Here is a 24,671-nt window from a genome sequence, read left to right as displayed (position 1 = left end):
GACATTTGTTTTGACTGTTCTGAGTTTACAATTAGGCCTTACCTTCTATAAATTGGCAGCTTTCTAGGAACTGGGAAGTTTTTGTTTTATGACGGTCTTCAAGTAGTGGTCAGTTATGGCATTGTACAGTATTTAGGTGAAGGTGTAGATGAACCCTTATTTCAGTTTCAATTTGCTTTTTGTGATAAAATGATTTATTAAATCTGAGTTGGAAAGTGTTAGAAAATTTTTCTGACTGTAGTCAACCTTTGATTATCTTTGCCCATGTAGTAAGAAATAACAGTTTATATAAGCTTAAGATAATTTCTGTTTTGTTTGGATTTCTTTTAAACATACCTATTTCCATATTAGTGGAGTGATTATTCAGGCATTCAAATGAAAGATCTGAAGCCATATTGATGAGAAAGAGATGGGAGATTATCCTGTTTCCATATCTGACTCTCATGTTTTATATTAAGCAGCAACCTAAGCAGAGCCTACGGCCCTGTGGGCAGTGATTGAGTAATTTAGTTTGCAAAGCTTGTCTTTGATAATAGCTGCGTTGGGAGTTAGCAGCCTAAGAAAACTTAAAAAAAGAAAAAGGCTATAGCAAAAGTATCAGCAAAGGAGTTGATAAGTGATAACATCAATGGTATTGAAACTGATTTGCATAGATAACGCCTTTCCTTGCCTGGTCCTAGGCTTGTGTATAATAATAAGCTGACTGTATTTGATTGCAAAAAAGGAGCATATTTTAAGTACTCAGCTTAATAAATCACTAAGTGATGAATGCTCTTACAGGATTGAATGCTCTTTATTAGAAGGAATTCTTTCTTATTCTGATTTGATAACCATCTAATTTTATTATCATCTCCTGCTACTTTAACTTCCAAAGCAATATTTAGATTAAAATATATTTTCGTTTGATTTTTGTAAGGTATGTGAATGGCCATGCAAAAAAACATTATGAAGATGCACAAATACCCTTAACCAACCATAAGAAATCAGAAAAGCAAGAAAAAGCTCAGCACACAGTGTGTATGGATTGCAGTAGCTACAGTACATACTGGTAAGTATTAATATTATCTGAAAATGATACTCCTTTACTATGTGTGCGCAGGCGTTTTCTCGTCTTCCTCGCTCTTTCCCCTCCCCGCAGTCTCTAAGCCAGTGGGGGCTGCCATTACTGCCTGTTAGTCCTGTTGGCATTCACAGAGGACTGGGGCTGTCGGGAAGGCCTGTCCTTATTCATTCGGATGTAAATTTGCATTGCCCTTTCCACCTCTAGGTCTCCTCTTCTTTCCCATCCCACTAAGCTTCAGGGAAGTGAAAAGTATTTGCTGTTGTTCATTATAATTCCTTTTCTTTTTCTTGTTTTGTTTTTAATTGAAGAATAATATGATAATATAATATTATTATAATATGATAAAAACCCACATTCCTACTGGCCAGTTAACATTTTGTTATATAATCTTAAATTTTTAACTTCTTTGTTTAAAACATTATTTTGACAGTCTCCCCTGTCCCAACACAGTTCCACTCTCCTCTTCTACTCTGTAGATAAACATCAAGAATTTTGTGTGTTGCCTTTCAGGCTAATTTTTTTTTAAGTGTCACATCCTTTAAAAGGATATTGGAGGCCCTGTTCTCTCTTTGTAATATACTATACATGTCTGTTTCATATAAATGACAATAAAGTAAGAATTCTTCTGACTACTTTGAACAGGTTATTCAGGTCCCAAGTGATGTTTAACAATCCATATCCATTCGGTATGCTCAAAGAGTCTGTATTTTACAGTTTTAACTTTGGCGTGAAGCAAAAATTATGAATAGTTCTTTATGGTTTTAATCATTTTACTGAATTCGAAAGGTTTTTGACATTGAAAGGAAAAAAAAAAGCCATTTAAAGGAGCCCTCTTATTTTTGTTTTTGTTTTTGCCATATAGCCCTCAAATGTTACGTGAAGGCAATACTGGGCAGGGATGAGGATTTAAAGTCCAAATATTGCTTTTGATTCACACTTTCTACTGAAGTTGTGTGCTAATCCTTTCTACAGTATCCTTAGCTGCTTATGGTATTGTAGAAAGGTGTCCCATCAAAAGGAAGAAAAAAGGTCAGTGGCTTACCAAGTTTACGTTTTCACAGGTTTAACATTATTTCACTGTGGCTATTGAATAAAACATTGTAAGGTTTAGTCCTGTAGATCACTAGTATTTCAGTGATCCTTTGTGTGGAAGATGTCCGGACGTGGAAGAGAGACAAGCTGGAGGTAGATGAAGACACATCAGTAAAAGTGAAAATCGTGGGAAGATATTCTGAGCCTAGTGCCCAGTTTATTATTATTTGCTCTCATAAAACACTCCTCCCTCCAAAAATCAAGCATTAGCCAAGCTGTTAAAGTGTCTTCATTAGTTTCCCCCCCTTTCCCTCAGGACACTTATATACTAGAATGACACAGCTATCTAATTGACAGAACCCTGTGTTTCTGTTAAGGTTGTAAGTATTTCTCTTTAAACAGCAGGAATTAAGGTCATTCTTGAGGTATCTGTCTCACAGTCATCATTGCAGGTCATGTCAGCCTGTATGCACCAGATGCTGAAAACGTTCATCCTTCTTGATTTTTAGTTAGCAATGTGCATGAAATGTTTAATGGGGAAATTTGGAAATACAATTAAATCTCTGTGTGCAGTGGGTTTTCTTGCTGTTGGTAAGATTATGAGGAAATAGTAACTCTTTGAGGAAATTTAAAGAATTCTCTTGGAATTTTCTTAATGGAGTGGATTTATATTCGTAGGTGTCTTTAAAAATATAGACTGTATACTTTAATGTCTTTGTATATTGCATTTTAGAGGAATACCTTTATTAACTAGGACCAGAATTTAATTTGCTTTATATTGGTACAGTATGCTAAAGTACAGGTCATTTCACGGCTGAATTGGAATTAAATGGCAGATCTTGGACCTTGGGGGAATGAATATACACCATGGCAGGGGTTTCTTGGCCAGTTGCCAGTCTTTTGTGTGAAGTTATACAGAGCCGCAAGTGTGTGGACTCCGAGAGCTTCTGAAATGCAGGAAGGGAGCTGCAGCTGGTCACATAACCATCTCATTTGTGGGTTTAGAACAAAATGCCAGGGAATCATCCTGTAGCATTATACTGACAGCCTAAAAGGAAACTGTGATAGTAGTAAGCTGATGAAGCTGTAGTTTAAATTAACATTTTCCCCACACCTCACTGTGATTAAGAAACAAAAAAGGATTTCTTCTTCTGTATGCGGGTGTGTGTGTGTGTGTGTGTGTGTGATTTTCCAGTGCACCTTAGTAATTTCACTTCAGTTTGTAAATTTTCCTTGTATATAAATTTCTTGTGGTTAGACTAATTGGTTTACTTTAGAGGTGTATTAGGTTTAACTATTTGATTATTAATTATTATGCTTGTAGTCAAAATATTTTGACTGTAGCTAATGTTAAGGCTCCTTTTCCATGTGCTCTGTCCTCTGAAGAAGTTGAAACATGCTCTGAGGCTTACAGTTTTTCTATCCTTATTTTCCCTTTTCCAAGAGTCCCTGCCTTGTCCTGTCTTTGCATATCCTTTATGAGGTTATCATTGAGCACTCCCCCCTCCCCCAACTAGCTCCAGTTGTAGCTGGATGTAATGTCCCCTAAACTCACAGTCCTTGGGATACTTATAATTTCCTGCTGCATGTTAGTTATTTGTAAATGTCCTTGGGGACCGCAGGAACCATATGTCAGATCTTTGTATCGTCCACAGTACTCAGTGTCTGGTGCCGAGTAGGCAGTAGATGTTTGAAAGGCTGAATTTTGTTAACTATTTTCCAAAAATGGGGAAGGTTATACCAAATCTATACTATTGTGCCCTCCTGATCCTTTTGGAGGACTGAAGAGCTGCAGAACCTTTTTCCTGAAGAAGACTCAAATCACAGCATATGTGAGCTATTCCATTTATCTCCCGAGAGGGACACCCTTGTAGAGCAGGTCCTTTCACTTCTGATATAAACTGGGCGTCCAGGAGAAGCACATATTAACCAAGCAGAACATAAAACGGGTCATTATTTCAAAAGAGGGAGAGAATCATTTTGGTTGGACACAAACCCACTCCTTTAGGAGACAAATGACGATTTTAGTAAAAATGAAAATCTTAAGATTTTCACACAAGGGCAAGTGTTCAGATTATTGTGTGTTCAGTAATATTTCCTTTCCTCCTACCGCAAATTCCCTCCCCCAGTTAATACAAATGGAATTGTATGTGGTATACATTACTGTATCAAAAAAAAAGGATTAAAATTGATTGAGAAAAACAAAGATTAAAATTAGGAACTTTTATTTGACTTCTTATGTAGATAGACATTTGGAGTTAATAGATTTAAAATACTGAACAGATAATTTTTGACATCTGACATAGTCTTGTCAACTTATCAACAACAGCTGAATTTCTGAGTATTCAAAAGTATGAAAGGAGTATTAAAACTAAATTACTAGAATTTTTCCTTCCTGGCAGGGTAATGTTTTAAAGCACTCCTTCAAACAAAGAAATATTATGAAATGTGAGTCAATTCATTTGTCTAGAAAAAAGACTTGTATTTTAGATTTTAAACACCTATAATAAATAGGAGTTTTAATTAAAACTAATAAAAATAAAGCTTTTATTTGTGGGTTTAAATGGATGCTGAATCATTTTCAAAGGCAGTTGTGATTAAAAATTAAAAAGGGGAAGATCTTTTGTTGACTATCCTTATAAACTTTTTGGGCACAAATTTTCAATGTTGTAAAGATTAGAGAACAGGAAGAATTTTGTTTATTTAAAAACAGTATTTTGAAGTTTTATTAAAAAGAAACTTTTTAGCACGTGGTCTGAAAACAAAAGGCTCTTTCTTAATAAGCTGGTACTTGTCTGCTTTTAACAAAGGAAATGAGTTTTCTCTGCAAGTATTCTAATTTTCCAAAATTGGCTTAGTTGATGGCTGTGCATTAGAATTGAATAAAAGAGAATTTAAAAATAAGCTTGTTTTCTAAAAGAGTTCTTTGGATTTAACTTTTCTTGGTTTGAAATAGATGAAGTCACTGGAATATCAGCTTTTTTGGTTTGGTTTTGTTTTTTGTTTTCTGTAACTATATCTGTCATTTATAATAAAACTGGAGGTCAAAGTTTACTCTAGGTGTCATATTATGATGTTATCTATTATACAAGGGAATGAAAAGGAATTTAAAACTTAATGATCGATTTGCCATTGCCCTTTCTTGAGGGGTACTTTTTGCATTAAAGTTTTTTGATTTTGTTTCTTTGGTATTAGTATTATACATGACTTACTGTATAAAGATTGCCTTACAGCCAGTAGATTAAAGGACTTGTTCCTTTACTGTTGCGTAAAAAAATCAGGTTCATTTGTATGTTGATTGCTTCTTGTTTCACGTGGGTGAAGAATGATTTGGTCTGGGAATATTTTCTTAGTGCTTCAAGAATATGATGTGGAGACTTATGACTTGGGTAGCTTCAATAGCACTTACGACAGGAATGGAAAAAGCTTTAGAATTTTAAAGCTGAGAAAGAGAGAGAGATTTTCTTTGTTTTGAGTGTGACATCTGCGCCATATAATATGGTAGCAGTTGAGTAATTAAAAGTGGCTAGTAGGACTGAGGAATTGAATGTTTTATTTTATTATAATGATTATGTTTAAATTGCCACATGTACTGGTAGCTACTATAGCAGACAGTGTAGCCTCACACTATTAAAATTTAACATTGAGTATATTAATATTATGAAACTTTAAAAACCTTAAGACAAAAATCTGATAGAAACTCCAAAAAGAAAATAAGTCAATTTCACTAACTAAAATAGTTGTAAATAAGTATAACTTAAAGCAAATCTAACCCAATAAAATGTGTCAAAAAGAAAAATTATGTAATTACTGAGTTAATTTCACTAGTCTGCCAACATATTCATTTTAAAGGGAATCCCAGATTATTGTATCATTAGAAGCAAAAATACATTTATAAATAAGCCATTTCTGATTTTTAAAAAACTAATAACATTGAAATAAAAGGAAACTATTAAAATATGATAGTCCCCCCCAAAGAAAGCAAACATCATATGCAAATTGATGAAACACTAAAGCTATTCCATTAACATGAGAAACAAGACAAATACTTCCTATCATCATTTACATCATCGTCACTATTATTAAACATTGCTTTGGCAGTTCTAGCCATTGAAATAAGACAGAATAGGTAAATTGTTGGTATAAATATTAGAAAAGAACAAATTATTTCTGCTTTCAAATTATATAATGCTGAGAAAACTCAGGGGGACTTTAGTAGAAAACAACAAGTAGAATTAATAATTAATTTTGAGATGGTGATACATAATAAATATACAAAAACTAATAGCTTTCTCTTCATTAGCAGTCATTAGTTAAAAATGGAAATGACCAAACAAAAAAACAAACATTCAACATAATGACAAAAATTATAAACTAAATCTAGGAATAAGTATTACAGAAAGACACAAAGCAAAGATATGGATCCTTTGTGAAGAAAACTTGACATTGTAAACAATTCCTTTTCCCCCCCTCAAATTTTTACCTTCAAAAGTTTTCCTGGAGACAGGGTCTGATGAACATGATGGTCCTCGAACATAATGTGCACGACATCCAAAAAAATCAAAATAGCGGATATGTTGCTTTTATTCAATACATAAATATTCATTGAGAACCAGCTGTATGTCAGGGACCTAGTCTTTAGTGCAGTGGTCTCTAAAATAATGCACTTCAAGGTATGGGAGGAAAATAGCAGAACTTTTATTAAAACTTTTTATCTGGCAAAAAAAAAAAGCATTGGCAAATATTTAAAATACCTACTGCCAGTGGTCTGTAGACTAGGTGGTTATGGGTCATGAACCACACACGGAGTGTCCTGAATCAGCTTCACATGTGGCGTCCTCACCCTTGTTCACTTTTAGCATTGTGCAGTATGTTACGGTGTTTGTCTGCCTAGTTATATGGATTTATTTAATTTTACCAAGAATCAACCCTCTTCAAATGGATACACATTTTAAAAGATTTTTTATGAGGAAAAATCCTCCAAGATAATAACAGTAACAATAGTAAGACAAATACTGGTGAACAAGGAAAAGGTAAGCTGACATACACTCCTACTCTGAGCTCATCAAATACATTACAAAGTAAAAATATTGGCTATCTAATAAAAACACAGACTAATCAGATCTGATAAGTTGGACAGAAAGTTTGAGACTGTGTGAAGTATGAATTTATATCCATTATCATTAATGTCAAACCTCACCCTATGTATATATTATACTCTGAGATACTAGTTTAATAATGGTATGAAGACATTTAAAAAGTTTATTTCATTTCTAGCTCATTCTTCTAAAATTTTTCTTTTTTTATACTATATGCATATTAATTTAGATTTACTTGCATATATAATTAGTACAAACGTGTAAATGTGTTGGGGGTGATGGATGCTCAGTTTTGTGGCTTATTTTTTATCTGATTAGGAGCCATTGAAAATAATTTGAAGATTTCGTCTTAGTGGACTGGTGTTTTTCCTTTTATAATTAGAGAGGGCATGAGGCGCAGGGTGGAAATAGGAAGGAAACAAGTGTTTCTAAAATTAGAATTTTTAAAAGGAGGTAAACCCACATTAAATTTTAGGACGAGAAAATGATTGAGCCATGCTGCATGTTTTAGTTTTTGGAGAATGGGGAAAAAGTACAGATAGGGATGACCAAGTAAGGAATATTTTTTGCTGTTAAACAAGTGAATGGTGCTACATGGAAAATACTGAGGGAGGGTAAGGGAGTTGGTGGTGTATGGAATGAAAGCCTAATTCTAAATGTAAAGCAGGTAACACTGAAGAGAAAGGGAAGACTGGGAGGGAAAGATGAGAGAGAAGAAAATTTAGGTAAGGTCGACATTGCAGGGACCATCAAATACTATAGCTTAATTCGTCTACAGATATCTATGCATTTGAAAGCCACTGTATTTGGGTCGGGCGGACGGGGATATCATACCAAAGGAAATAACCAAGGTTTAGAATAAAATATTAGTTGAGATAGAGGAGGAAAAAGATGGGTTTGGGGGAGATTATAGAGAGAAAAATATTTAGAAAGGATTAGGCATGATTAGATGCTAGAAATTAGAAAAAAATCACAATCTTAAAAATGTACGCATAAGGAATCAATGTAATGAAGAAATTGGACAATTTTGCTATTTATTAGAAAAAGCAGAATTTGAAATAACTTGAGCTGTGATATTATCCGTTTTTTACCAAATTATATAGTAGTATAAATAATTGGTATTTCTTATGAAAATTTACCTGCTACCTGCTCCATGTTCTTTCAGTGGAAGGTAGTAAAATTAATTGTTTATCTTCTGCTCTGAACAGCAGTATATATATAATACCCTACTCTACATTTAATCAGTTTATTAACTGTTGGCTTGAAGTACTTTAAAACTACTTTAGCGTCATATTTGGTTCAAGGAATTTGGTTTGAGACTAATTTTTACATAGCTAAGATGATAGTATACTTTGTCTCAAGGTGTTAGAAGTAGAGAAAGATACCAGTACCTTCTCCTTCCCTGCCTTTTTATATCTGATTTCCTTATCTAACATCTCTAATATGTTGCCTGATATGACTTCTAAGTATTATTTTTTTGTCTTTAGTGTTCAGTTTACTTAAATTTCCTTAAACAGTTCTTTCTTTTTAGTAAATACAGAAGTAAACGTTTTCCTTGTCTGACAAGTAGTCTGTTAGAGGTAGAGCTCATCTTTACTTGAAGAATCACCTAAAATCACTAAATTTAAACTTGCTTAAGTGTTAATATGATAGCCTAAAAGTTGGTTGTGTAATATAGGTAGTTACTGACTTTTGTTTGCTAGACATGTGAAATCCTGTTTATATGAAAAGATGCCAAAACCTGGACCTCAGCTCCAATTTCTCAGTAGAAAGAAGAAAAAGAGGAGTAGAACTTTTTATATTATTTCAGTTACGTTTTGGGAACCAGGTGTATTTTCACCTTGCAACATTTAACCATATTTTATAACAATATTTATTTCAAAGTGGGAAATGCATTCCAAGTTTCAGAGGAGCAATCTAGAAGCTTTGAAACACAGCCTACAAGTTTTGCACTTTTTTGTACTTATTCTGGTGTAATCTCCTTGAAGGGAAAACTAAGAATAGTGGCTAAATTTTATTTTTTTTCAGGTGTTAGAGGTAAGCATAATACTGACCTAATACCTTCAACACAATTGTAAACCAGGAAGAGATTTTTAGAACTTGTTTACTTTAAATCCTTCTTATTGCCTTGGGACTTCTTAGTATCAGTATTAGTGGGATAGTTTCCGGTTTGAAACCAGCAGAAACCAGCGTCTCAGCTAAAGACTAAGGTAACCAGACAACATCTAAATTCTTATTTACTTCATACTTTTGTTACTTATTTTCTTTTGACCTCTGGGCCAGGGAGGAAGAAGAAATCAGAACAGGGGATGGGGGCAGCTAGAGACGGGTGTGCTGTGAGGCAGGTGTGCTGTGAGGCAGGTGTGCTGTGAGGCAGCCCTGGTTACACAGCAAAAGGAAGCTGACATTTATTGACCCTCTACCACGTGCCAGGCGCCCCTGGACGTTTTGACCTGTGGAAGCAGGTGCTTTCCTTTTATCATTGTCATCTAATAACGCTTGTATAGTGTGGTGAATTCAGACAGGACAAAAGTTAGAATCTTAGAAGTAAATGTCCTTCATAGTGACTGTAAGAAGATCTAAAATTGACTCTTGGCAATAAGGACAATTGTGAAAACTTAAAATTTTTTAAGCCAGTGAGAACAAATTCAGCCAAAATAAAATTGATTTCTTATAGTTCATTAAAGTTATATTTATTTCCTCTTTATAATATTGGGTAGTATTATAGTAGAACAGCTAGTATCTTAGATATTTTCTAGGCTAGCAGTGCTGTGCAAGAGAAATAATTCATCACATATGTAATTTAAAATTTGCTAGTAGCCACATTAAAAAAGCAAATACAAACAGGTTGATTAATTTTAACTGTATATTTTATTTAACCCAGTTATCCAAAATATTATCATGTCAACATGGTAATCCATATAGAATTATTAGACATAGTTTGCATCTTTTTTTAATATGAAACCTTCAAAATCCAGTATGTATTTTACACGTACAGCACATCTCCATTCAGATGCTAACTTTTCATCAGAAATGCTTGATCTGTTTTAGTCATAAAAATTGCAGTTAAAAATGTAGATTCCAAACACTATTAAAAATTTTCCAATAAATGAATAAAGTACCAAAAAAACCCATTTTCTTTAATACTTGGCATCTGTTTTGACAAGACTGACTCATCTTTTTTAGAATAATTGAGTCCGAAGCAAAAGCATATCAGTCTCAAAACTATCTAATTTAAGTAAATCCACTAACTCTTGTAACCACTCAGTATTATCAACATCAAATTCAAAGGATCATTATATAAACTGAAAATCAACTCCAAATTTGTCCATATCAACAAAGCATTCTTCAATTTTTCTTGTAGATTTTGCAGACAACTTACATAATGCTATTGTATTTAAAATCTTCTGTATATTTGTTTGTGTTGAAATGTGTAAAATCATTATTGATTTGCATTAGGAATAGTTTAAATTTTAACATAAATTCTCATACCTGTCTAGCTAGGTCACAAACAAGCTTTTACTCTCTCCTTGGATCTTTAAATTTAGCTCATTCATGTGCACTGTGATATAGGTGAAAAAATGTAAATCATGCTGTGATGTTTTCTCTTTGTTCAATATTGGCAGGTGTTCCTTTTGTGTCAAGAAAATCTTGAATTAGAGTTAACAGTACAGTAAACCTTTGTAAAATTCTTCCATGACTCAAGCAGTGAACATTGGCAAAGAACATGTAGTCATTATATTCATTATCTTCTATTTCTTTTAACAGTTCCATAAACTGGTGATGAGTCAGAGCATTTGCACATGTATACTGAACAATTTTAATAACTGCATCCATGATACAGTCTACTTTAGAGCACAGATATTTTCAATATGTTAATATGCAGTGGATCAAATAAGGGAAATAATTCCATTAAATCCGGGTTTTTGATCCCACGTAGCAGGTCCTTGTCTGTCTTGATAGAAACTTTTTCCTGTCTAGCCGAAAGTGACATGTAAAAGATTAAAAAATATTTACAACATGCGGTTGATTGTTTTTAAGGTTGCAAATAGATGAAGACATTTCAATTTGGAAGTCATTTGAAACAAAACGTTCGCAAAGTATTAATTGGCCATTGTCTCTTGTCTTGTAAAACTCATCTAAAGCTAAAAGTAAAAGTACTTACAATTTTCAAATGTTGAATGAATTGATCTTTAATAATGTTAGAAAGGTCTTTTATTCACTAACAATTGTTTGGTGGATCAACTGAAGATCTTTCACTTTTTGTAAAATATCCTTTTTGATCTTTATCTCAAATTCTAAAACATAACTCCCTTAACTGAAATAATAATTTAATGTTTCATCTCTCCATCTAAAAATGGTTTTCTTTCTTGAGCAAGAATTAAAGCTATTTTAAAGCTTGCCAGAATTACAAGCTCAAATCCTTAAAATCACTAAGAAACTTCTTTGTTATACATTTCATTCTGATTTCATTGACTGTGACAAATTTCATTGATTATTTTTTGACTGTAGAGAAGCAACTTCTTATTAAATTACTATGCATTTGCTGAAAATGACTCAATATTGTCTACTTTATTATCTTAAAACTTTTTTTACACAGCTTATTAATTTGGCTCTGCTGTATTAAATCGTAATTGCCATTATTTGTAAAATTTGTGATACACCTTTTCCACTCGATTCTGCCTCATTAGTGTGCCTATCTTGTCAATTACACATTTGTGTGTAATCTTTTTTAAAAGTTCCAAACTTCATTTGGAAGTTAAACTTTTTTTTCATTGTTAGTTTTTAACCCAGAAAAATAATTTATTTATATTAATTATTAAAATAAGTATTTCAGTTCAACTACCAATTATGATTTACATAGGTATCACTGTAACTCCTGCTGTCTGCAGAAACTATTCAAATAAGCACATTAAAGCGCTTCATTATTGCATAGAAAAATAACTGAAACCTTCTGTTGACATAAACTAGACTGGTGATATGCTTATGTGTGATCCTGGAAATGACACGTGCACCCACACTGTGCACTGCAGTACATCTTATATGATGTCATAATAAAAGTGAAATATAGTTTTACCAAAACCATAAAGTATTTAATGGAAATATATTTTATACTGCTTTAGTTAAATAAAATTTTATGTCAATTAAAATTTTAAAAGATTAAAATGCATTTCCCCAGTTGCGTTAGTCACATTAGGACAGCTGTAGAGTCTGGAGAAACTTATTCACTTTAATGATGAACATTCAAAGAGATGAAGCAACTAGACCCAGTTAAGTCAGATTAGTTCAGAATGGAGCAAGGCCGTAAATGAATCTGTATTTCAATATATGAAAACGTTCCTTTAACAAATGTTAAATGCTGAATTCATGTCACACCAAAAAGAATTACTTTAATAAGAAAAAAATCAGTTATTTCATATAATCTGAAACAATGTTTCTTTAAACAAAGCAACCATTTTTTTGTAGAAGCTAAGGGGTTTACTTTTCAATGAGATATTCTAGCAGCATGTAAATACATGAAAGATGATCTGAATTTACTTTTAGACTTCATTCCCCAGATGAACACTAGCATTTGGAGTTATTTTTGTTTTGAACACTGGGTATTCTTTTAACCAAAATACATGCATATATTTATGCAAACATAGAATGAAAATGTAAGCAGGAATTAGAGTAACAATACAATTTCATTCTTTAGTGAATGCCTGAGGTTCATGGAGGAACCAAGTGCCTTAAACCCAAATTTGCAGAGTAGACCTTACCCTCTTAACATTTATGCTGAGAGGAAGCAAGGAATTAAACCTTTTCACTAATTTAATTCCTTTATGTCTTTGTCATAAAACTGATAAGGAATTATTTTCCTGCCATTGCTGGTACTTTGATCATAGAGAAACGGTCTAGGATGTAAAAGGTAGCTTTTGCTATTTATAGAAACGTTAGGGATTGACCACGGGAGCTTGGAGAATACGTTAGAGACTCTTGATTGACAACATAGGCAGTCAATTAATGCGGAGGGGCGTGTTAAATAATTACATATATATTTTACTTAAAGTTTTCAAAAGCACTCGCTTACATTTTGAATTCTGTGAATAAGAGACACAAGCCATGCTTTTGTGTGTAATAATCTCTTTTTAAAAAAATTACTTTCCCCCATCCTATTCACAATTTTTTTATAGACTGGTTTCAGGTATGTAAGAAATGTTTTTTGGATTCTGCTAGAGATGACCTAATTTTTACTAATTGCTATGCATTCGAAGTTTTGTTTGCTCAGAATGGCAATGTTATTGTCATTATTCTTTGGTAGTTATAATAAGTGGTTTTGTACAAAGCTGCAGTTCAAAAGAATATTTTCGTACTAGCTTGTAAATTGTTTTTATTAAAAATGGCCTTATTCTAGGAAGAAAATTGAATGCTAATGTACAAGTTAAAGTTTATTATGTGTGATTCCTTATATTATTTGCTTATTGACTTGCTAAAACACACACACACACAATATCAGTTTTAAGGAACATCTTTAAATGTCTTTCTTCAAAGCGGTTATCGGTTTCCTGAAAGATGTAGCCACTGTTTTATACTTGTTTTCTAACACCTTGGAATGAAAAGATTCATTCTTCTCAACCATCTGAATTCAGTTTATTTAAATTAAATTATGTGTAAAATATATGGCTTTTAGTTTTTTAATTCAAATATCCCTACAGGTTAATTACTTTTTTCCTGCTTTTCTCTTAAATCTCTGCTCCCTGCAAACTCCCCATTAATTTGAGTTGGGAAGGATCACATTAAAGATTTAGGCTTCGCACTACATGAACAGAATTGGTGCTTTGTATTTCATTTTCCATGTATTATGCACCACTGAAAAGAATATAACACATGTAGTAGCGTATTTCATTTTTGAAAGAGGAATTGAAGAGCTTTTGAATAAAAATGTGTCAAGAAACGTGTTCATTGCCTACGTGGCTTTTTAAAAGGACTCTTAAAAAGCATTCCATTGTGGACTCCAAGTCCTCTTTAAACTCACCACTGACAGTAACTACCTGCAGAGGCATGTGATCATCTTGGCAGTAGCCAGGCCTTTTAGTGATTTCATTACTGTGGTTTCCTCAACCTCTTTACACACATTGATTAATATTTTCCTTGCAGTTATCGCTGTGATGATTTTGTGATTAATGACACCAAGCTGGGACTGGTACAGAAAGTCAGAGAACACTTACAGAACTTGGAAAAGTAAGTAATAGGCCTGGGGAAAGAAGGGATGGAGTGGGGTTGAGGGGTCTTTCAGCATTTCTGAGTGGGATTTTTGTTTATGAGTTCCATAACTTCATCATGTTTTTAGTGTGATTGAAATGTGAACAAAATAAACTTTGGAGTTGGGTATCTGAAAATGCCCATAGTCAGTGATCATAGCTCAGCATTTATTTTGTTTAATATTTGTCATAAACCATATCCAAGGGCTCCAGAGCCTGTTTTTTAGTTATTATCCACCAACATAGAAGCTCCTCAGTTTATTTGCAAGGGGAATTTTGGTAGTGCAAGGGAAGGGCAAAAAATGATACAAAATCATTATAGAGTTACCTTCGATATTAGAAAATCCTTATCCAAATGTATTATGAGGTCTTCTTAGAAACTCTGAAATTTATGCATCAAGGGAAAATAGGTTTAATTATATTATTGTTCAGCGTGCATCTATGTGATAGCACAAGATCCTGGTTTCTTCTTTTCCTTTTTTTGTTCGGGACAGTATTTATCACTTGAAAGTATAGGAAGCTGTGAAATGCTTTGTCATCATAAAGAAATTAAACTGCTTAAGTGAATAGAATTATTTTTTGCTATAGCCAAACAGGTTAGTCAGATAAAACTCACTAGACCCAAAATTCAAGCAGTAAATAGAAACCCCAGTAGCAGTGTCTTTGAAGCTGCAGTGGATAGAAGCATGGCCCTGGAATGGTCTCTGACTCAGGTGAAATTTGTGTAAATCACCCCTAATCGTCAGGTGCCATCTAATTTATTTATTTTTTGTTGTGTTTTAAAAATCTTTATTGGAGTATAATTGCTTTACAACATCTTATTTATTTTGACAGTCGATGTATAAATGGTATTGTGAGAACATGCCACAAGTGGGAGTCCTTTAGCAAACTTACATGTGAAGCCAACAGAGTATTTTAAAATTGAGTGCTGAGAGGGAATAACCTAAGTTCTTTGAGTGAAACACTGTCTAGCTTTGGTTAACCAAAGTCTCTGTGCATGTCTCTGTCTAAATAGACTATAAGCTGATAAGGGAAGAATTGATTTCTTTGAAATCTAAGCTAATTAGAACAATCTGGGTTTAAGTGCGCTTTGGCTTGTCATCTTGGGGCTCCTCACTTTTTCAAAGCGCCTCCTCCCTTTTAATTTGAACAAAGCAGCAGGAGCATATCTAGGGTTAGGGACACAGGTATAGACACACAGATCTAGAATATTGAATTTGGTCTGAAATAATCACAATTAACTGTGAAGTAGGAGATTCCTGCAGTAATTTATGTAAATATCACTCTTTGGTGTGGTGATGTCATTGTAAAGATCTTACTAACGTGATTCTTTGTTATAGAAGTAGGTAGCTACCAAATTATTTCTTCCTACCATTTATAGTTTTCTCTAAGAAAAGACTATCATCTCAATGACAAATAAATTCATCAGAACTAAGTCAAAGGGAAAACCGGACGTTCAAGAACCTGCATGCATTTATGCAGATATTGAATCTTTTATTTTCATTTATTTCTTCATCAGGTAAAAGATGTCACAGACTGCCTTGTCTACACTTCTCCTTGGCCCCATTGAAAAAGCTACCTTGCAATCCTTTTTCTATGTTGATAAACATTACCTAAATTTATTTTTATTTTTTCAAACATAGCCTTTAATCTGTAATGGAAGCTACAATGAAAGAACTATGATTACATTTGAGTTTTACTTTAGACTGTTTAGCGTATCCTCTGGAGAAGCACTGCGCACCAGAAACGTTGTATTAATCTACACTGTCCAGTATGGTTGCCACTAGACACATGTGACTGTTGAGCACTTGAAAATTAGCTAGTGTGACGAGGAACTGAATTTTACATTTTTAAGTTGAATTAATTTAAATTTATTAGCCACATGTTGTGAGCAGCTACCATATTAAATAGCGTGGATCTAAAGGATTCTGCCATTTTGAGAATCATTGATGGTAAAATTTAATAACATATTTTTAAAAAGCTAAATGCTTTTTTTGTATAGGTTAAAACTAAAAGTTAACTATTAGGCATTGTCACAGTATATACACTGTGCTCGTGACTGAACTTCTTTACCTACAGAATTTGTGAAGGAATAACTTAACATCGTAGTACATATGGGATTCTCTCTTCTTACCTTGTAGTCACCAGTACACTGAGAGGGACATACATTTCTGAAGACATTTTTCCTAAGAATATTTTTAGATTTGAAACAGCTGACTGTCACTAGATCTGATGCTCTAAAGACAGTTCATGTGGAAATTCTGGAAAGAAAAATAATTACGTATTTTCTTTGGATTAGCCTGGTACTTTTGGAAGATGGGAAAGAGTTGGTAGACTTAAAAAGTCTATGTTGTTTAACAGTAACTTTCACTTCCTTTAGATTAGTTCCCCTGATACATAATAATTTTAAAGTGACCCTTTGACGATAGGAATTATTTTCTAATAAATTTCAAACTTAATATCTCTTTCAATGAGAAACATTTAGATAATTTAAATTCTGAATTTATGTGCTAATTAGGATTTGTTTTAGAATATGCTTTGTAGCATAGCTGAATCAAATGAATTGATATATGCCTATGTGCCTATAACTTATTTATCATTCTGCAAACTCAGATTATATCATCATCTATTACAACATATTAACAAAACATGATACCTTTATCAAAATTAAGAAAGAAGTGGCATAGTATTTGAGACTTAATGTTAAATCTCAGAATAATCATGTCAGACCAGCGTTTTTCTTTTTTATGAGTAGTGGGTGTTCTCTTGTTTGAAGCTTCACCATTGATTAGGTAGATAGAGGGGTGGAGGAGAGGGCCTGTCCGACAGACCACATCCACTTGGCCAGCTTTTCTGGGCAGCGCCTGGGGGTGACAGCCTCCAGTGCCACCCTGCTGGAGGAGCAGTGGGGATTTCCAAGGGAAGTGGAACGCCTCAGTTACTTGAAATGCTTGTGGGCCACAGTGGCCTAACGGGTCACTTCCTGGCCTGGCTAAGCCGCCAGGCGGGGCTCCATGCCCTGGATACTTAGAACAGCCATGTTTACTCTGTCCGGCTGTGCAGTGCCATGTGTGTATGAATGTCTTTTTGACTGTCTGTTTGTGCTTTAATAGCTCAGCTTTCACAGCTGACAGGCATAGGAAAAGAAAACTTTTGGAAAACTCATCACTGAACAGCAAGTTACTAAAAGTAAATGTAAGTAATTAAAATGTATTCAAATATAAGAATTGGTTGAGATCTAGTCACTGTTTGATTACAATTCTAACATTAATGTTGCCCTTTATAAACTTTTATAAATGTATGCCTTGGATTTGGAATATCTTACAAAATGTTTGCTACTTGTACTAACGATTCTTGACGTGACTAAACACCCCAGCGAGTCTGTCAGTGCCTTCCTTCCGTCAGGGTGACTACCGTGCTCCTCCGCCTCAGCAGGTATTTGTTCTTAACGCCTGCTCATGTACCTTATTACTCCATCTCTATAGGATCCCAAAGATCCTTGCTTCCTTCTGTTAAAGGTCCCTAGTGCAAATTCTGTGGGTCTGGGGCTTCCCTGGTGGTGCAGTGGTTAAGAATCCGCCTGCAAATGCAGGGGACACGGGTTTGAGCCCTGGTTCGGGAAGATCCCACATGCGGCGGAGCAACTAAGCCCGTGTGCCACAACTACTGAGCCTGTGCTCTAGAGCCCGTGAGCCACAACTACTGAGCCTGTGTGCCACAACTACTGAAGCCCGTGCGCCTAGAGCCCGTGCTCTGCAACAAGAGAAGCCACCGCAATGAGAAGCCTGTGCACCTCAACTAGAGAAGGCCCGCACATAGCAACAAAGACCCAACACAGCCAAAAAATAAAAAATAAAAAAAAAATAAAAAAAAAAAAAAGCTTTGGGTCTGAAGTTTTGGTAAGTTTTATTCCTTAGGACTTCATTAATACAATTTCACCATAAAAGAATATGCTTCCTCATTCTGATACCCATCTCTTACCAGATTTATGGCCATTAATGGAGTAACAAAGTTTAAAGATGACTAAATATTGTAAAATATACCAGTAATTTTGTCCTGCATCTACCTCTCTGCTCTCATGCTAGCTGTGTTTAGACACACAATTAAGTATTACAATTTTGTGGAAGAAAGAGCTAAAGTGATACTTTGGGTTGGATGGGTAGATTCACTAACCGTGTGTAGTATTCAGACATCACAGTGCATTTGTACAGCTAATCAAAAAACGAAGCCTTAGTCTTTAAGGGAAGTTCAGGTAGTTTTTTCAGATTGATATTCCATTGCTAGGAAAACATGTATTGGTCATTTGCACGGCTTAGAGTTAAAAGCTGGGGGACAGAAATACTTGGTATGTTTATATTTTTTCCAATTTGTAGTAGCTTTAATAGAGTCTTATGACGGCATTAAGTCTTAATCTTATTTCTTTTAAGGATCTTCCTGGTTTTTGCATTGTGTACTCCACAGTACCTTTTTTTTTTTTTTTTTCACAGTACTTATTAATGGTGACTTCCTCATAAGCTTCCATTTAGAACAATCCTAGGATCCGAAACAGCCTTCTAAAAATATCCAGACACGTTTACAGAGAGTAGAAAGAGAATTTGAAATATTTGTTGGACTGAAAAGTATCAATTCCGAACTGGCTTTTTGCTAGAGTTTCAAATATAGGCCTTTGTTCTTCTTTGATGTTGAAACAGTTGGCCTTCTCTTGGTATTACTGAAGGCCACCTCTTGTTCCATTTTACAGGGAAGCACCACTGCCATTTGTGCCACAGGCCTTCGGAATTTGGGGAACACGTGTTTCATGAACGCCATCCTTCAGTCACTCAGGTACTGTTACAGTCAGAGCTTAAGTATCTGACGTTAGTTTCTGGTGGAATGGTTAAGAGCAAAGTCTCTGGGTTCAGATCCTATCTCTGCCACTAACTCTAGCCTAGTAACTTGGGGCAAGTTACCTCAGTTCCCTGTGCCTTAGTTTTCTCATCAGTGAAATTGGGGATAATAGTCTACCTCACGGGGTAGTCGGGAAGATATTACATAATTTACATAAAGTGCTTAGAACAGTGCCTAGCAGTAAATAACTGTTAGCTGTTATTATTTAGTTCCTGTTCCTTCTTGAATAGGCTTGAGCACAGGCCAGCAAACTTCTGTAAAAGGCCAGATTAAATAAATATTTTTAATCTTTGCATGCCACATCCAGGCCTTCTCACACATTCTTCTCCTCCCTTCAACACTCCTCTCCCTTTTAAACAACTCTTTAAAAATATAAAACTCACCTTAAAAATGTAAAAGCTCACTGGCCCAGGGTCAGATTTGTCCTGTGGGCCATAGTTTGCAGACCCCTGGGCTATAAGGAAACTTGTTCAGATAACTTAGTTCAATCATTAGTTGAGTCTTAAGTATGGTCATAAAATCAGATGTTTAGAAGATCTTCAAAATGTAAGATGAGCAGGGACTTCCCTGGCGGTACAGCGGTTAAGACTCTGTGCTTCCACTGCAGGGGGCTCAGGTTCGATTCCTGGTCAGGCAACTAAGATCCCACATGCCGCGTGGCCAAAAAAAAAAAGAGTAAGATGAGCAGGAAAAATAAAATAGACAACAAGGCTGACCTAAGTTATACAGAAGAAATTATTTAGAAAGTTGCATACTTTTAGATTTTAATGTGGTATCAAAGACCACAGTAAATTATTTTCCCAAGGCCACCTTGCTAATAAGGAACAGAAGCCATGTGTGATCTCTCTTTAAAGGTACTGGCTTTCAGCTTATCTAGTCTTGCTCAAAGAAGAAATTCTAGTCACTACTGAATTCTCCTTGTTACTCTGTATAGTGTATTTAAACAATATGGTTGGTTTCATGGTTTGCTTTCATTTGAGGAAATTATTGAACACTTGGGAACAAAGACCCTGAAAAGAAAGAAATGGTGACAGTCTATAGATGGGAAGGGGGAATTGAGGATTTCTAGAACAGAGATTTTGCTTTAAAGCCTTTGTTTATTTTTGCAAAGTCATCTACTTACATTCTCTTTTTAAAAAATATTTATTTATTTATTTATTTGGTTGTGCTGGGTCTTAGTTGCAGCAGGCGGGCTCCTTAGTTGTGGCTCCAGGGCTCCTAAGTTGTGGCATGCAAACTCTTAGTTGCAGCATGCATGTGGGATCTAGTTCCCTGACCAGGGATTGAACCCAGGCCCCCTGCATTGGGAGTGCAGTCTTACTCACTGTGCCACCAGGGAAGTCCCCCTTATATTGTTTTCTTGGAGTAAATGAGGAAGCTTAATGAAGAAATGCAATGTTAAGAGATTGCATTGAGTACCATTTTAATGAGAAATTGAAATATCACATTTTCAAAATCCATATACTGTATAGGTCTCATAGTGCTTTCTTTACTTCTCCGTACATTTAAAAACTAATAATTTTTTTCCCTTCCTTTTAAAATAGTAACATTGAGCAGTTTTGCTGTTATTTCAAAGAACTGCCTGCTGTGGAGTTAAGGAATGGGAAGACAGCAGGAAGGCGAACGTACCACACCAGGAGCCAGGGGGACAACAATGTGTGAGTCTAAGAATATGTCCTTTCTGGCTTTGAGCTACAGAACAAATGACTCTTACTGGTGATTTCCATTGCATTATCTGAGTTAATAGGCACGTGCATTAAAAAAATTAAAAAACCACCAAAACAACTCTCAATTGTGTTTAAGTGTCTAGCTAGCAATCTTAATAATTGTTGGAATTCTTTTATTTCTATTTACCTAGTAGGCAGGACAAATGTAGCGCTCTGCTCATTGAGTCTGTGGATTTGGGCATTCTAAAATTGACATCTGTGAAGGAAATACAGTTCTAGGTATAGACCGGCATGAATATCATTAGTCTTTGTGAATTGATTTGTCTGATAGGGTTAGGTAAACCTGTCTTGGATAATTAAATTAATTTGTAGTTATCAAATTAATTATGGAGCAATACAGTCAATTTTTAGTTGATATGGAAGGGGAAAAAAATTGAGAAGTGATTATTGATAGCCAAACCAATATATATTCAAATTCAGTGCAGCCATGTTCTCTTTGGGGTTCAGAAAGATGTATCATATTATCATGACCGTAAGGGGTATCTTAACATTACTGAAATAGGGCTACGATTTATCATCTGTATGTATTTTAATGTAGTGTTTTCCCTGCCTGCCCATCCCTGCTCCCACACACCCCATCCCCACACATTCTGAAAAGCCGTCTTACAATCTGACAGTGTTCTGCCTAGACGCCTGAGGGAGAAGAGGATAGGCCGTGTTCGAATAGTGTGTAGTGCGGACTACACAGTGAAGCCAGGCATCGGAGCAGGGGTGGAATGATACCACTAGAAGTGGTGTTTTAAGAGTTTACTTTGGTAGCAGCATTAGGATGAGCTGGAACGTGCCTGCATTCAAGGAGGCTCTTCACTTTATAGTCATTGGTTAGAGGGAACAGCCGTGAAATGAAGAGGAAAAAATACACGTGCACAAAAGTTAAGGGAAGAATTAGTAGTACTCGACGCATCAGTGTCATTTAGGGTTTAGTTACGAATCATAGAAATTGCCGCTGGCCATTTTAGGCAGACGAGGAATTTATTGAAAGTCTGCTGGTGAGCTTACCCTGACTGGATGGGGGGAAAATCAGGTCTGGAGTGTAGGCATCCATGAGGGTGTCCCATTAGGACCGCCGTCCAGGCTGCACCGCAGTTCCCATTGGCAGCACTGCTGGAGTTGGGTGCTGGGTGGGTGCTGCCGTTACTGCTGCCCCTGCACTCCTGACTGTGCCCTCTGCCACCACAAACAATCTGGCACTGTTCCAGCTTCAGCTAGGCATACCCAGGCCATGCATCTGAGTCCTGGCTTCAAGGGGGAGCGGGCGGGGGCTGAGAGAGCAAGTACCTGGCCTTTTCAGCTTCCACAGTAGGAGGCGGGCTTTGACTCTTAAGGTGGGGTTCCTCAACCATAGGATGAGGGTTCAGGTACCAGGAAGTAAAAAATATGATTTGTATCTCAGGGACCTACTGGATAACAGGGGTTGAGAAAGAAGATAGTGAGATTCTCTGTGATATCAACCAGGTATCCACGAGTATGGTAGCTGTATCTACACATACAGTCATTGAAGTTGAGGAGGTGTGTAAGTTTACCTGCATGCATGGAAGACCAAAACTAACGGTGACTTAAACGTCCGTGGTTTATCTTCTCACGTAAAAGTTGGAGGTTATCCATCTAGGTTTGTTTCACACAATCACTGGGCTCCTCTGGCTTTCTGTCCCACCAGCCCTGGGTGAGACTCTTATCCACGTCATCCGCAATGGTGCTGGCGCACCACCGTTTCGTCCTCATTCTAGCTGGAAGGCAGAAGGAAGGGGTGAATAAGAAGGACCACTCTTTCCCTTTAAGGGAATTTGTCAAAAGTTGGGCACACTCAAATTTTTTTTTATTCCAAGAGCTCATGTGCCAAGAAAAAAATGGAAGTTGTATTCCTGTGAGAGAAGGGGCGATTGGAGACTGAGGGGCAGTAGGGAGGGTACGGAGAGCAGGTTTAGGACACAGTGAGTTAGAAGAGACAAGAGGGCAGCCAGTAGAAAATTCCTGCTGGAACCTGGAGACAGCTGAATAAAAGTGGTCATGAGAAAAATCTGGAGTTTAGATTTGGATTTGAGAGTCATTGGTATAGAGGTGAGTGTTGAAGCTTTGTGGCCAGACGAACTCTGCGGCAGAGGTGAGCAGTCAGCCACGCACCGAGGTCTGGGAAGTGCGCTCCTAGAGAGGGGCGGGAAGGAGAAAGGCAAGAGATGGAGAAAGAGATTCTGTTACTTGTTTTACGGGTTTTTTTGAAACATTACATTCTTAGGTAATTGGTTTGTAACTTATCCATTGCTTTATTTTACAAGTGTGGCAGTACTTTGGCATACTCAGAGTTCACCATATAGTTAAAAAAACTAGTCTTGTCTGTAATTACTGCTATTTGTATGGGTTTTGAGATGCTGTACGTAGCTGTCAGGTTTAATTCAGAAGAGACCAAACTCTTTTTATGTTTTCATTTTTTATTTGTGGATTTTAGACAGTTTGTCATTGTGTATTGAAATAGCAGCCTCTCACTGATGCTGAGGGTCTCATCATCCCCTGCTCTTTTCTAGGTCTTTGGTGGAAGAGTTTAGAAAGACACTCTGTGCATTATGGCAAGGTAGCCAGACTGCATTTAGCCCAGAGTCCTTATTTTATGTTGTTTGGAAGATTATGCCGAATTTTAGGTAAGTATTATTTAATGAAGGATATTTAAAACATTAATATTAGTCTTTACACTGTTCCTGAAACAATTTCCAACAAAGTGGTGGTATTCTCAATAATGAAACCGGTGTTTTGTTTTTTAAGGAGAAGAGCAGAAGTTGGATATATCCTACTAGACGAATGTGTTTAAATAATAGATAGACCTTAGAAAAATCTTTAACAAAAGGCAGGGCATTTTGTTGTTATAAAAACAAAGCCTTTATAAATAACTTACGTGCTCTAGGAAAACATACTGGACAACATTTCCTTGATTTTTTCAAAATCTTATACAGAGTAATTATCATCATATACTGTCCTGTTATTTCAGCTAAAAAAAAAAAAATCCAAATGTAATCAGTAGAAAACCATGGTATCGTATCCACTGTTCTGGTCTGGGTTCTGAAGACCTTACAAGACTGTAGCTAAGTCCATTGGGATTCATTCGCTTTCCAGAAGGTAACACAATTAGCACATCATCTCCTAATGTGGTTATAGAGTCACAGCGTTTCCCGTGTTCTTTATCTGGTCTCGCTTGAGTGGGGAAACAGCCCTGCTGTCAGAGAAACCTACCTCTTCTCCTAAGCTAGTCCTCCCCGTAGGTAACAGCAGAGCTGAAGCTCTACGGGTGCTTGACGGCAGCCTTCGCCACCTTCTGCTGATTTTATCTTTCTGAAGCACGTCATGGTTCCTACTAGTCATGATTTGGGCACCTTATGTACAGCCCTCTCCTTTTTAAAAACCAGCATGCTCTAGTAAAACTCAGCAATATATCTTGCTTTACTCTCTCAGAGTGGTTTAGATATATTGGTAGTATGGAGAAATGTCTAAAGGGTAACAGCTTCAAAGGACTATAATTTGTTGCCTTACCAAAGAGTCTAGCCTTGAGGATCAGACATAATTGACTATTGTTAACCCTGGTCTTTGTTTTGAAGGAAATTTCTTTTATATTTCATGTTATTTAAATCTCTCCTGA

General features: G+C 35.7%; 1 protein-coding gene and 1 long non-coding RNA gene across 8 annotated transcripts in view; one reads left to right on the top strand and one right to left on the bottom strand.

The window, feature by feature from the left end:
* The window catches only part of USP3 (ubiquitin specific peptidase 3), a 222,372-nt gene that overhangs the window by 155,562 nt on the left and 42,139 nt on the right, over nucleotides 1-24,671 (top strand). For all 5 annotated transcript variants that reach the window (XM_059913076.1, XM_059913080.1, XM_059913078.1 and 2 more), the window contains 6 exons: nucleotides 917-1,048; nucleotides 14,332-14,415; nucleotides 17,549-17,630; nucleotides 19,177-19,259; nucleotides 20,867-20,980; nucleotides 23,569-23,682. In XM_059913076.1, coding sequence (XP_059769059.1) covers nucleotides 917-1,048; nucleotides 14,332-14,415; nucleotides 17,549-17,630; nucleotides 19,177-19,259; nucleotides 20,867-20,980; nucleotides 23,569-23,682 — 609 coding nt within the window. The remainder of the gene's footprint in view (nucleotides 1-916; nucleotides 1,049-14,331; nucleotides 14,416-17,548; nucleotides 17,631-19,176; nucleotides 19,260-20,866; nucleotides 20,981-23,568; nucleotides 23,683-24,671) is intronic.
* The window catches only part of LOC132359329 (uncharacterized), a 67,245-nt gene continuing 52,708 nt past the window's right edge, over nucleotides 10,135-24,671 (bottom strand). The window contains exons 2-5 of one of the 3 annotated variants that reach the window (XR_009500814.1): nucleotides 22,573-22,776; nucleotides 22,328-22,449; nucleotides 19,706-19,959; nucleotides 10,135-11,171 (exon numbers count right to left, since the gene is read on the bottom strand). This is a non-coding gene — a long non-coding RNA (uncharacterized LOC132359329). Of the gene's footprint in view, nucleotides 11,172-19,705; nucleotides 19,960-22,048; nucleotides 22,450-22,572; nucleotides 22,777-24,671 lie in introns of all 3 variants that reach the window. The other 2 variants (XR_009500813.1, XR_009500812.1) reach the window with 2 other exon arrangements.

The sequence above is a fragment of the Balaenoptera ricei genome, chromosome 2, assembly GCF_028023285.1.
Source record: "Balaenoptera ricei isolate mBalRic1 chromosome 2, mBalRic1.hap2, whole genome shotgun sequence".
Classification (NCBI taxonomy): domain Eukaryota; kingdom Metazoa; phylum Chordata; class Mammalia; order Artiodactyla; family Balaenopteridae; genus Balaenoptera; species Balaenoptera ricei.
Note: the sequence above shows the minus strand (reverse complement) of the source record. Positions and strands in the feature narration are given on the sequence as shown.